The 10425-nt window shown below is 38.9% G+C and overlaps 2 protein-coding genes across 3 annotated transcripts; one reads left to right on the plus strand and one right to left on the minus strand.

Annotated features, from left to right (window-relative positions):
* The first annotated feature begins 1591 nt into the window (after positions 1-1591).
* gmfg (glia maturation factor, gamma) lies at positions 1592-3415 on the plus strand. Its single transcript, XM_051397417.1, has 7 exons — positions 1592-1726; positions 2134-2230; positions 2369-2418; positions 2499-2548; positions 2681-2763; positions 2977-3050; positions 3245-3415. Exons 1-7 carry the CDS (start codon positions 1724-1726, stop codon positions 3314-3316), a joined length of 429 nt encoding a protein of 142 aa, XP_051253377.1. The 5' UTR covers positions 1592-1723; the 3' UTR covers positions 3317-3415.
* Positions 3416-3646: 231 nt separating this feature from the next.
* paf1 (PAF1 homolog, Paf1/RNA polymerase II complex component) lies at positions 3647-8407 on the minus strand. 2 transcript variants are annotated; one of them, XM_051397410.1, is made up of 14 exons: positions 8151-8407; positions 7252-7281; positions 7038-7130; positions 6834-6955; positions 6672-6738; positions 6486-6587; positions 6295-6400; positions 5935-6003; positions 5715-5818; positions 5506-5622; positions 5276-5404; positions 4923-5028; positions 4593-4671; positions 3647-4461 (listed from the first exon to the last, which is right to left on the minus strand). In XM_051397410.1, the coding sequence occupies exons 1-14, from the start codon at positions 8195-8197 to the stop codon at positions 4031-4033; spliced, it is 1602 nt and encodes a 533-aa protein (XP_051253370.1). In that variant the 5' UTR covers positions 8198-8407; the 3' UTR covers positions 3647-4030. The 2 variants fall into 2 exon arrangements, with proteins under 2 accessions (XP_051253370.1, XP_051253369.1); XM_051397409.1 differs by having other exon boundaries at positions 7252-7284.
* Between the last annotated feature and the right edge of the window lie 2018 nt (positions 8408-10425).

Raw genomic sequence — 10425 nt, forward strand, 5'->3', positions numbered from 1 at the left:
GTGCGACGTCATACGTCTGGACGCTACGTGGTGTTTTGTTCCGCCCACAGTCTGGTAAATAAAGCGGCTCCCACCCTGAGAGGCTGAGCAGATGGAGTTTTTGTAGGTAAAGTAGACACCGTGGGCTTGGTGATATTGGAACAAATACAAACTATGATAACCAGAAGGCACTCGTCTCACAGTTGTATTTAGTATGATGTATGTTTTATATATGAAACGCTTTTTATCTTGGATATTGTTACAACTACAGCCCCTAAATGCTTTATTTCCCCATACAACAATAATTTGTTAATTAGTTTTGTAATAATAAATATATATATATGATGTCAGAAAATACTTAAATAATCTCAATTGAATGTTCCCAAAGCCCAGGGGAATTTCTTTAAATTAGATATTTATTTTTCACTGTTATAATCCTCACATTTGAGAGGCTAGAAGAATTAAATGTCTGGCTTTATTGCCTTACTCACGGCCAAGGGTATTGGACCACCCACTCCACAATTAATGAGCAACCACTTGAGCTACAGCCACCCCACTTGATAATGGGTTATTAACACTCTGTACTCTTTGCACTACATTCTCCTATGCTGCTGTGTCTGACTTGAATTTCTCCTACAGGGGATCAATAAAGGTACATCTTATCTTATCATTTGTGTCAATTACATTTTTGATGATCTAGTACTTCATTATGACTGTTTCAGCACCAACAACAGCTGAGTATTTAGGGAATAGTGAATAAGTTAACAAAGGAATCATAGTTTGACATTATAAATGGAAGAGAGAATTTTAAGATTTAGGATAAAGATTGAGATCTTCCATACAGAGGTTGTTCAACATCAAATAACATAGAATAGAAAACTGTTGTTGCTTTGGGAGTGGGTTGAAAGCATAATGTAATCTGGCCGCAACCATTTCCCACAGCAGGTGTTTGCTTTCAGCTGTCAATGGCAAACACACAGCACACACAAAGGTAAGTGGCAAAGGACCTGCTGTGACATCACAGATTGGAGTATGGCCAGGGCTGCAACATAATAGTATGTAATGCATTTACCAGGGGATCAAACCTGTGAGCAAAACAATTCTTTTCCCTGCACGACAGTGATTCAGTCTGAAGCATGCAGGCGTGGCCCAAAATGTAACAATCAAACATTTTAATAGCGCACCATAACCTGATCCACTTTAATAATATGGTGCACTAGTATTGTGTGCTGTGACAGAAAACATTTTTATTAAGATATTTTACTTTTGATGCCTACATCTCATTGCATATAGTTCTATACTTTTACTTTTTTGTTTAGCATTGTTCTTTTTTGTGGCGTTGTTAGATCTGAGGACCTTTTAAGCTCTGTAAGTTTCTATTTGATGTTATGGGAAGTGAAAGTTGCTCTTGCGATAGAAATATTGTAAAACTGTGTTCTTCAACATCAAACTGTACGGCTCTATTAAAATTAAACACAATCTCTTCTGCCTACCAAGATTCATAGCTTTCAATGCAGATCTTTTTGTTAATGCATTCAAAGATGGTCAGCTGGTTTCAAACCCCACTTGGCTGAGTTTGCACGCGAGAGTCATTTTGTACTGTTAAAAACAGGAAGCAGAACTGCTGAATGCTCTAGCCTGCCCTCCCCTTGCCATCTTAAGGAGGACCTTGACAGTCTGAGAGGAGCTGTCAGCAAGACAGTGTTACCCTGAATATAGAAAGACAGGAAAGGATCCTTTGAGAATGGTAGGTGAAACTGATGCAATTGTTTGAAAGATTTTGCCATTCTGTTAAAATGTACTGGATTTGATGACCTGTCATTCATACATCTTTGTGTATATATATTTTTTACTTTACCATTGCGACGCAAGTTGACCATCCCCCGCGCGCTTTCACACAGGAAACTACATTCTTGCATGTTACAGCAAAAACATTTCCTGCCCTCAATATGTCAGAATAGTGTTATGAATGTTTAATGCATTCATACAAGGTGGATAGAGACCTGAACAGATGTCTCTTACTGCCTTACTTTGTTTCCATTTGTGGCCCGTAGACCAATCTACTTTATCAAAAGCACTGGAGCATCTGGGGATGTTTTAATATTTCTTATATTGACACAATGTGAGTGATATTCTTTTAACGCCATTTTGCAGTCGAGCTCTCTGGTTGTGTGTGAAGTGGAGGAAAGTCTGAAAGATAAACTGAAAAAGTTTAGATTCCGAAAAGAGACCAACAATGCTGCCATACTGAGTGAGTACTGCATACTAATGTTGGATGTTATTATTTTTACATTTGTAACTTGATTAACACAAATTCTAATCCCATACAAATATCAGTGCATCAACAAACACAACCAAAAACCCCTAAATATTCATTTTAATTTTTTAGTGAAAATAGACATGGTGAAACAACTTGTCATCCTTGAGGAAGAATATGAGGCAAGTGACATTTTGTAATTCTTTAGGGGTTTTTTTTCATTCTGCATTAAATGTCACTCAAACTCAACTTTGTGTTTTAGGACATCTCACTGGACGAGTTGAGAGATGAACTTCCAGAGCGGCAACCCAGATATCCTGATTGAATGTCTTATGACTATAGCAAAATTAGATCATCTATTGATATAAAAAAAAAAGCTGCAATGAGAAAAGTGCTTTAACATTGGGAGAAAAAAAAAGTAAAAATTCCTTGACAGTAGTGCACATTCATTGTCTACAGCTACAAATATGTCCATGGTGATGGGAGAGTGTCTTACCCTCTGTGTTTCATATTCTCCAGTCCAATGGGTAAGTAGTACTCTTCAATCAAATCTTTATGGTAATATCCATAGTAATAGTATCTTAAATCAAAAGCAATCGTTTTCCATTATCTCCTCACGTCTGAAATCCACTTTATTAAAAATTTATTGTAGCAATGAAGGTGGCACTTACTGGATTGGCTGAGGTATGTTTGGTCAAATCACAGAACCACTTGGAAAAATGTCAATTTTATTTTAACAGGATGTAAGCCAGAGCAGCAGATGATGTATGCAGGCAGTAAGAATCAACTGGTCCAAGCTGCAGAACTCACAAAGGTAATTATCTCATAATTATGACCTACAGTTTATCATACCTCCATGTATACTGAAGAATAATAAAATAAGTATTTAATGTAATAAAAAAATAAACTTCTTTCTAAACATGTATATTAATTTTAGTTTAGAAGATGCACCTTTAATGGTAACTGTTCTATTCTTCTTGAACGTGACACTATGCTTTACTCTGTGAGGTCTTTGAAACAAGAAATGCTGATGACTTGACAGAGGAATGGCTGAAGAACCAGCTGGCCTTTTTTCGCTGAATATGCATCTCCCATATCTCCAATACTATCAGCCTTTTTCTTTAAATCTTCACTTGTTGTGCATGTTACTTGTGCTATTAAATGATTTACAATACGAAATCAAGTTTGGATTTGTCAGTTTTGCATGGAAATCAATAATTTTACACATTTTTTCCAACAAAAGTGTGAACTGAGCATCAACTAAACAAATGTTTAATCACTTTTAAATGGAGCACAGACAGTCCTGTACTTCTTGGGCAGATTGTAACATAAGCTGTTACATTTATGGGTTTACTTAGAGGTTCCCTAAATCCGTTAAAGAGGGAAAAACAACAACCTTTGACCACTGAGTTTCTTACAAAATGTCACCTGCATTTTATTATGCGCTTCAAAGCTGTAACTCAATGACATGTCAAAAGCTAAGAGAAGAACATGATTTTTACATGATCCTGAATATTTTTGACAGACAAAAACAACATAGAAATGGTGTACAAATAGCTACTGGTGCGCAAGTTAAATCTACAAATAAAAACTGAATTGAAGAGAGATGTCCCTGGTCCAAAACCAATTAGCATTCTTGCACACACAATTTAATTTGATATTTGCAATCATGAAGAAACTACAGCCCCAGACTGAGCTAATATCAGGGTCAGTGACAGGGTGGCACTGTCATGTTTGGGGCTGAACATAGAGATAAGATAGGTGGCCATCACCTTGCTGTCCGGACCACAGATCTCATTCACTGTCACTGGCATCACTGGAGTCTGAGCCTCTCTCGCTTCCACTTCCACTCTGAGCCCTCTCCGAGTGGTCGCTGCTGCGGTCGCTGCGCGCTGGAGAGGCACTGCGACTCCTGCTGCCTCCTCTGTTCCCTCCTTCGTCCTCGCTTCCGCTGCCCTCCTCCCCACTGCTCCTGGCTGAGTTCTTGGGCTCGTTGTCTTCGCTGTCATCGTCACTGCCGAAGATCTCTTCCTCATCTCGCATTTCTCTGGTCCTCTCCTCGCCGCTCTCACTTCCGCTACCGCTCAGCTTCCTACTCCTCTTTTCTTTGTCCTCATCCTCTTCCTCAATTTCTTCTGCCCTTTGTTCCCGGTCTTCGTCTTCCCTCTCGGATTCGCTGCCAGAGTTCTCTGCCTCACTGCCGCTGCCCTTCTCTTTCTCATCACCTGGAGAAAACAATTCAAACATCACAGAGAGAAACAGAAATTGAGAAAAACCTGTCCTCAGTGCAGGCAGTGACTGATTTATCAGACATGCTACTGCTACAGTGCAGGAAGTAGAATACAAGAAAACTGACCAGAGTCTGGTATGTCCTTGTCAATGTCTTCCTCCTCATCTTCTGGTTCATGGTTCTCCAGCTGAGCTTTACGTGCTTCCTGAGAACCACAATGAAAAGGAATTAGTACACAGCCTACTGTCCAAGAATCCAAGCTTATAGATAAAGTTAGAGGAGCTCCAGTTATTGGTTTAGATTAGTTGAGTCATGTTGGAAAGCACTGCTGTAGGTTTGATAGAATAACCTACCGAATTTAAGAAAATAATTTAGTCACTAAACTTAATTCAAAAGTTCTACTTCCAACTACTTCTACTTACTTTACAGGTACAAATACCTGTAAAGTACACTCACCTGGGCTTCGAGTTCCTTCTCGTTCATATCTCTGTGCTTACACACCAGCACAGCGTTTGTGGTCGACTGTGCTCCAGCCTTGGCTCTCCTCTTGCTCAGACGCACCCTGCAAGACAGAGGAAAGACAGTCAGTGGACCAGGCCTAACAGTTTCCTGTGAATGCCCCTTATATCATGGTGGTGGACCTGTGTGTTTTGTGCATCATCAATTGACACCGAACTTTCTAAAGCACAACAATCTACACTCATGCTCATGAACTAAACACACCAGCTGCAATTATTTCTGTAAAAATGCACATTTCTTCAAGTTGAGGTGAAAAAACAAACGAGCTTCTTCTCCGATCGATGACTCACCTTGTCTCGAGTTCATTGTAGTAAACACCATCTCCATCTCTGAAGATAAAGAAGTAGTTCTCCTCGTAACCCTTGCTGGCTTTGTTCTTGACATTCCAGTTGTACTCCCTGGCTATCTTGTAATCATACCTGAAACATAGGAAATAAAGGGCATTGTTGCTTTCTGGTATACACCATAAAATGAGCAAAGTAACATGATGATTTTCTGGCTGCAATATATTTTTACTTACAGATCCTCAGGCATATAGTCCATCCCTTCATCGCAATCTCTCTTGCGCTTGCGAAGTGTTTCTTCGTGGGGTAAGAAGTAGGCCACAAACTGATTTCCTTCCTCATCCATCATACCTCTGTATTGAAGAGAAACAAAACATGAATTAGTATTTATGTAATAATACAACTGTTGAATTGCACATCCGCACAACAGATATTTTGATGATACCTGATCATGGCCTGAGACATCATTTCCACTCCAGCTGGTCCTGATATGTCTTTAGGTGCAGGATCAGAGTCAAAGATGACTTGAGCACATGGGTTGATCCACATCTGGGAGAAAGAGAAAGTGTACAAATTATTACTACCTGAAGTACAAGCACACAAACAAGTAACTTTTTTTTTTAAATTGATGTATGTAAATTTTACTGAGTGAAATTATAGCTCACCTTGAAGTCAGGGAACACCGGTAGTACCTCCACAGGAGTAACTCTGGGTTTACTGTAGTGCTGTGTAATCTGGAAAGAAACAACATGCTTACAAACCATAGCCCCTTTTCTCAATTACCCAACCATGCACGTTGACCAAGAACACCTTTGCATTTTAGGTTAATGTGCTGATTTGCATCTGACACCTGACCATTACAGTCTTCTACTGCACTGAGCAGCTCCACAATGTGTCTCCAAAACTGGAGTTGCAAACCTATAATATTTCAAATGGACGTGTTTAAACTATTGGGTTTTTTTTTACTCGCATGAAACATAAAAGGATACTAAAGGGTTGAGCAGCCTAGTTATATGCTCACTCACCGATTTCTGTGCATCCTCAAATGTCTTCTCAATTGCAGAAATCTGGCTGTCTCTGTCCTTGTAGATTTCTTCTTCTGTAAACTGCTGTTTGACAGATACACCGATCCTAAACACAAAACACGTCTAGGTTATACACATGCACACAAACTCATACACCTTTCTATAAGTAATTTCAGGATTACGCAACTTACTTGACTTCCACTTTCTCATTGGAAACACCATATCTGTTAAACTCTGTAGAAATATATTCTGTCTTCCTCATCCACGGGACCACTTTGGCATGCTGCTGTGACCTTATAGGGAAGAAGAAAACATTTGAACAAAAAATCTCCACATGAATCTACAACAACATGAAACTGCCTATATAGCAGCCTTACCTCTTCGAGCTGGATGGTGCCTGGATGTCCTCTTCCAACAGTTTCTCATCAGCAGGATCCAACAATACTATCAATTTAAAAGATTGGTTCAGTCTTAACACACATTTCATGAAAAGCAAGACAGTCACTGAAAAAAATATGTGACAACAACTGGACACTTACTATTGGGGTCTATGCGGTAAGTGTCTGGGTTGATGAGATCAATGGTGACCCCCAGGTCTGGCTCAGTCAGGAGCTCATGCTTGTGCTGCTTCTCTAGAGAGGTGGCTTTGTACTGTACAAATCTACCAAAACAGAAACACAAATGTCAAGCTGTGTCCATCTTCAACAATGTGTACTTCATGGATGGAGAAGTGTGATGTTTACCTGTGCTGGTCAAATGGATATGTGATGAATTTGGGGTCAAAAGGGATGTCAGGCAGGCTGTTGCAGTACTTCACTCGACAGACCACGCCTGACCTGCCAGGTGCACAAAAGTACGGGAAACACAGTTTGGGTTAGCCTACACTTTTGTAAACCCTGGCACTGCTTTAAAAAAAAAAAAAAAAAAAAAAAAGGCAATAGGGTTAAATCTACTTACCTCTCTGGGACAGTTCTGTGAGAGGACTGCCTACTTAAAGAGAAAACAGACATCTGTTAGACTTGTTACCATCTCTCATAAACAAATACTTCAGCGTGGCATAAATGTTTAAATGACAAGTTATTAATAATGTACCACTGTGTTATTCAGTGCTCTCTTTAACCTTGTATTATATTATGATTGGATTCATAGATAGATCTTGTTTATATCTTTTGCACAGAGAATCACTGAGAAACCCGCCTTTTTCTCCAGTTTGAAGACCTCTGACACACACATCTCTATACCCCTTGCATAAATGTTCTGCATCCAATTTAACCTTAAAACTGAGGGAGAAGTCTCTAAAGCTATCGCCTAAGCACATCTTATCAAGACTTTAAATACATTTAACAATCTCATTCTCGTCTTAAATGCATTGTAGAAGTGGTTAAAAATGTTATTTCATTCGCTACAGGATTTTTGCTATACAATACATAGAGTTTTGCCTGTACTGTACAATCTAATGCAATCTAATGCAACTCTGTTATAATAACTTAAATACGTTCCTGTTAGCATCTAGACTGGCTAACCTTGGCTAGCTCTCACAACGTTTAGCACAATAATAGCATCTACTTAAAGTTACTACTTATTTGATTTACCTATCCACGTTAACTAGTTAATTAACACAAACAACAACAATAAGATTAGCACGCCAAGTTACCTTAAAGAGGAGGTTTGACATTAAGCTTGCTTGTTTGTGTAGCATACTTAGCATTGTTAGCTACCATTGTACACAAATGACAAGCGGACAATCTAAATGAGTCAGCTGGTTTAACATTAACTCCACAACATTACCCTTCACATACACGGTCCAATGTACACAAACCGGGTGGGTTAAAATAACTCAGCATGTGTTAACTTACCTGTGGCCGTCCTCCCGTTGAGCTTGTGTCTGAATCGTTGGAGCCATGTTATCACAAACTGCTCACAACCGAAAGCAGAAAGTTATTTGTTTGCACAAATAATCAACACTAAAACGCCAAACAAACCCCTCGACCCAAGTAAAACTAGACTATAAGCTCTTCTTTTCTGCAGAACTACACATAGGTATGATATCTTCACTTCTATCAGAATGTAAACTGCATTTTTTTATTTTTACCCGGCAGGATAGGATGGTGACCCGGCGGCGGTGCCGAGGATTGGCTGTAATGTGAGCGCCCCCTAGCGTCCTGGCATGTGAGGTAACAGGTCTCACTGTGGTCAGCAAAAACATGCACTAAAAAATACTTTAGCATAGTAATAATTTAATTAAACAATAATTTAGCAATATGATACAAAACAACATTGACATTCTTTGTCTGAGTGTACAAAAGGAGACCAAAACTACCTGCTGGCTTTAACTGACAGAGGTATTGACAGGGAATACAAAAAATAATAATCTCATATTTTAAAAGTATAATTTCACTTTTATTTTGTTTACATGGTATAACACTGACATAAAGTTTTGAGACTTTACTATCATGTGATTGACTCTCGCCACTATTTATATTTCCTTTTCCAGACCAATACACACACAACTTCTATTATTGCTCCTTTCTGACAAAATATTCTTAATACAAGGTCCAATTCCAGGGCTGTCAGTCCTAAACTGTGATCTTCATCAGCAGAAGGAGCATTTGCAGTTATCGTGTGTCCTTATTATGTCATTTTTATTCATGAGATAACAGGTGGTCTTTATATCGGGATAGAGATTCATGACAATAGAGCAAAATCCGTCCGCTGATAAAGGCCACAAGATGGAAACTGAAAGCTTTCCGAGGTTAATAATTAAGCTCAAATAAGGTTTTCCGTGTTGCTAGTTTATATACTGTAAATGAGGGTTGTTAGTGTGAAAAAAAATACACTCCATAATCAAATTATGAGCTCTTCATCATCTATCTATTGTGTTTAGACGTGTATCTAAACCCAAGTACATGGCTCCACCACCTCCAATATTCAAAATTAGCTTCTTGTTAAAAAAGGTTGTGGCAACAAACATACACCAAAATATCTGATAATTGTTAATAACATTGGTACGCCTAACTTAGGACAGATTTATTTATATCTGATACAGCTGCAGAAAGCAACAACTGTAGTTGCATAGAACACCAGTATGTTTTACAACACCACCTGTGCAAGTTTTAAAATAGAGTTAAAAAAATAAAAGCAAGATGCAATGAACTCCTCATCTATTGTGAACCAAGCATTTCTGCTACATTCACTCTACTCCTCCAAAATCTTAAAAAAGTGAAAATACAAATGTTAGATTTGATGGTGTGAGCACATCAATCATTGAGAACCTCCCTCTCCACACCTTATGTGCACCTTCACGCATGCTGCAACCCTCCACCACCCTTTTATTAAAAGTGGGCCTACATGTATCTATGTTAACAAGGACTGTGCACAACAGTGTGCGAGGCAGTCAGTGCAAAGGAAGAACAGCTACTGCTTTTCATCAAACGTTCTTCAGTCACATAACTGCAACGGGCCTTTATTGAGAGTCCTTTCAGTGGAGCGTTCGATCCCGTCTCAGGTCTGCATCTCTGTCTGTATATGGGTATCAACTCTGTGGAGAGAGACAAGAGATTCAACCTTGCACACTAAAATCAAATTAAATTGTTATAAACTCAATGAATTAGGGTAAAGGATCTAAAGTTCTTACCTGCTCAACGTGTATATCATCTGTCCAGGATCATCTGCAAATACCCTGTAACATCAAAAAGATGGTTCCATTAAAAAAAAACTGATGCTCACTAACCCATGAACCGAGTACGCACAACACTGATTCCCTGATGGATATTGCCCATTAGGACTTAAGTGTTTTTCCATCCATTGGTTAGGAGAGGGCTTGAGGACTCTTACAGTCTAAATTAGGGTCCTATTAAGGAAATGGAGGCAATGTTTTAACTTTGAATACTCCTCTCTCTCTCTCTCTCTCTCTCTCTCTCTCTCTCTCTCTACTTCCAAGGTAACTGACAAAGAAGTGTTGGCAGAAAAAACAAAGTCACAGATCTGGTGTCTGTAGCACAAAGCAAGTTCAACTTAATCTGGTTCTCTCTGGGTAATCTGGCTTCACTGAGCAAAACCACAACAGAAATAATTTCCAAATACTGAAAGTAAGTATGAGTATAAATAAGTGAGGGAATTACTATGTCTTTA

This window comes from Dicentrarchus labrax, unplaced genomic scaffold (assembly GCF_905237075.1).
Source record: "Dicentrarchus labrax unplaced genomic scaffold, dlabrax2021, whole genome shotgun sequence".
NCBI lineage: Eukaryota > Metazoa > Chordata > Actinopteri > Moronidae > Dicentrarchus > Dicentrarchus labrax.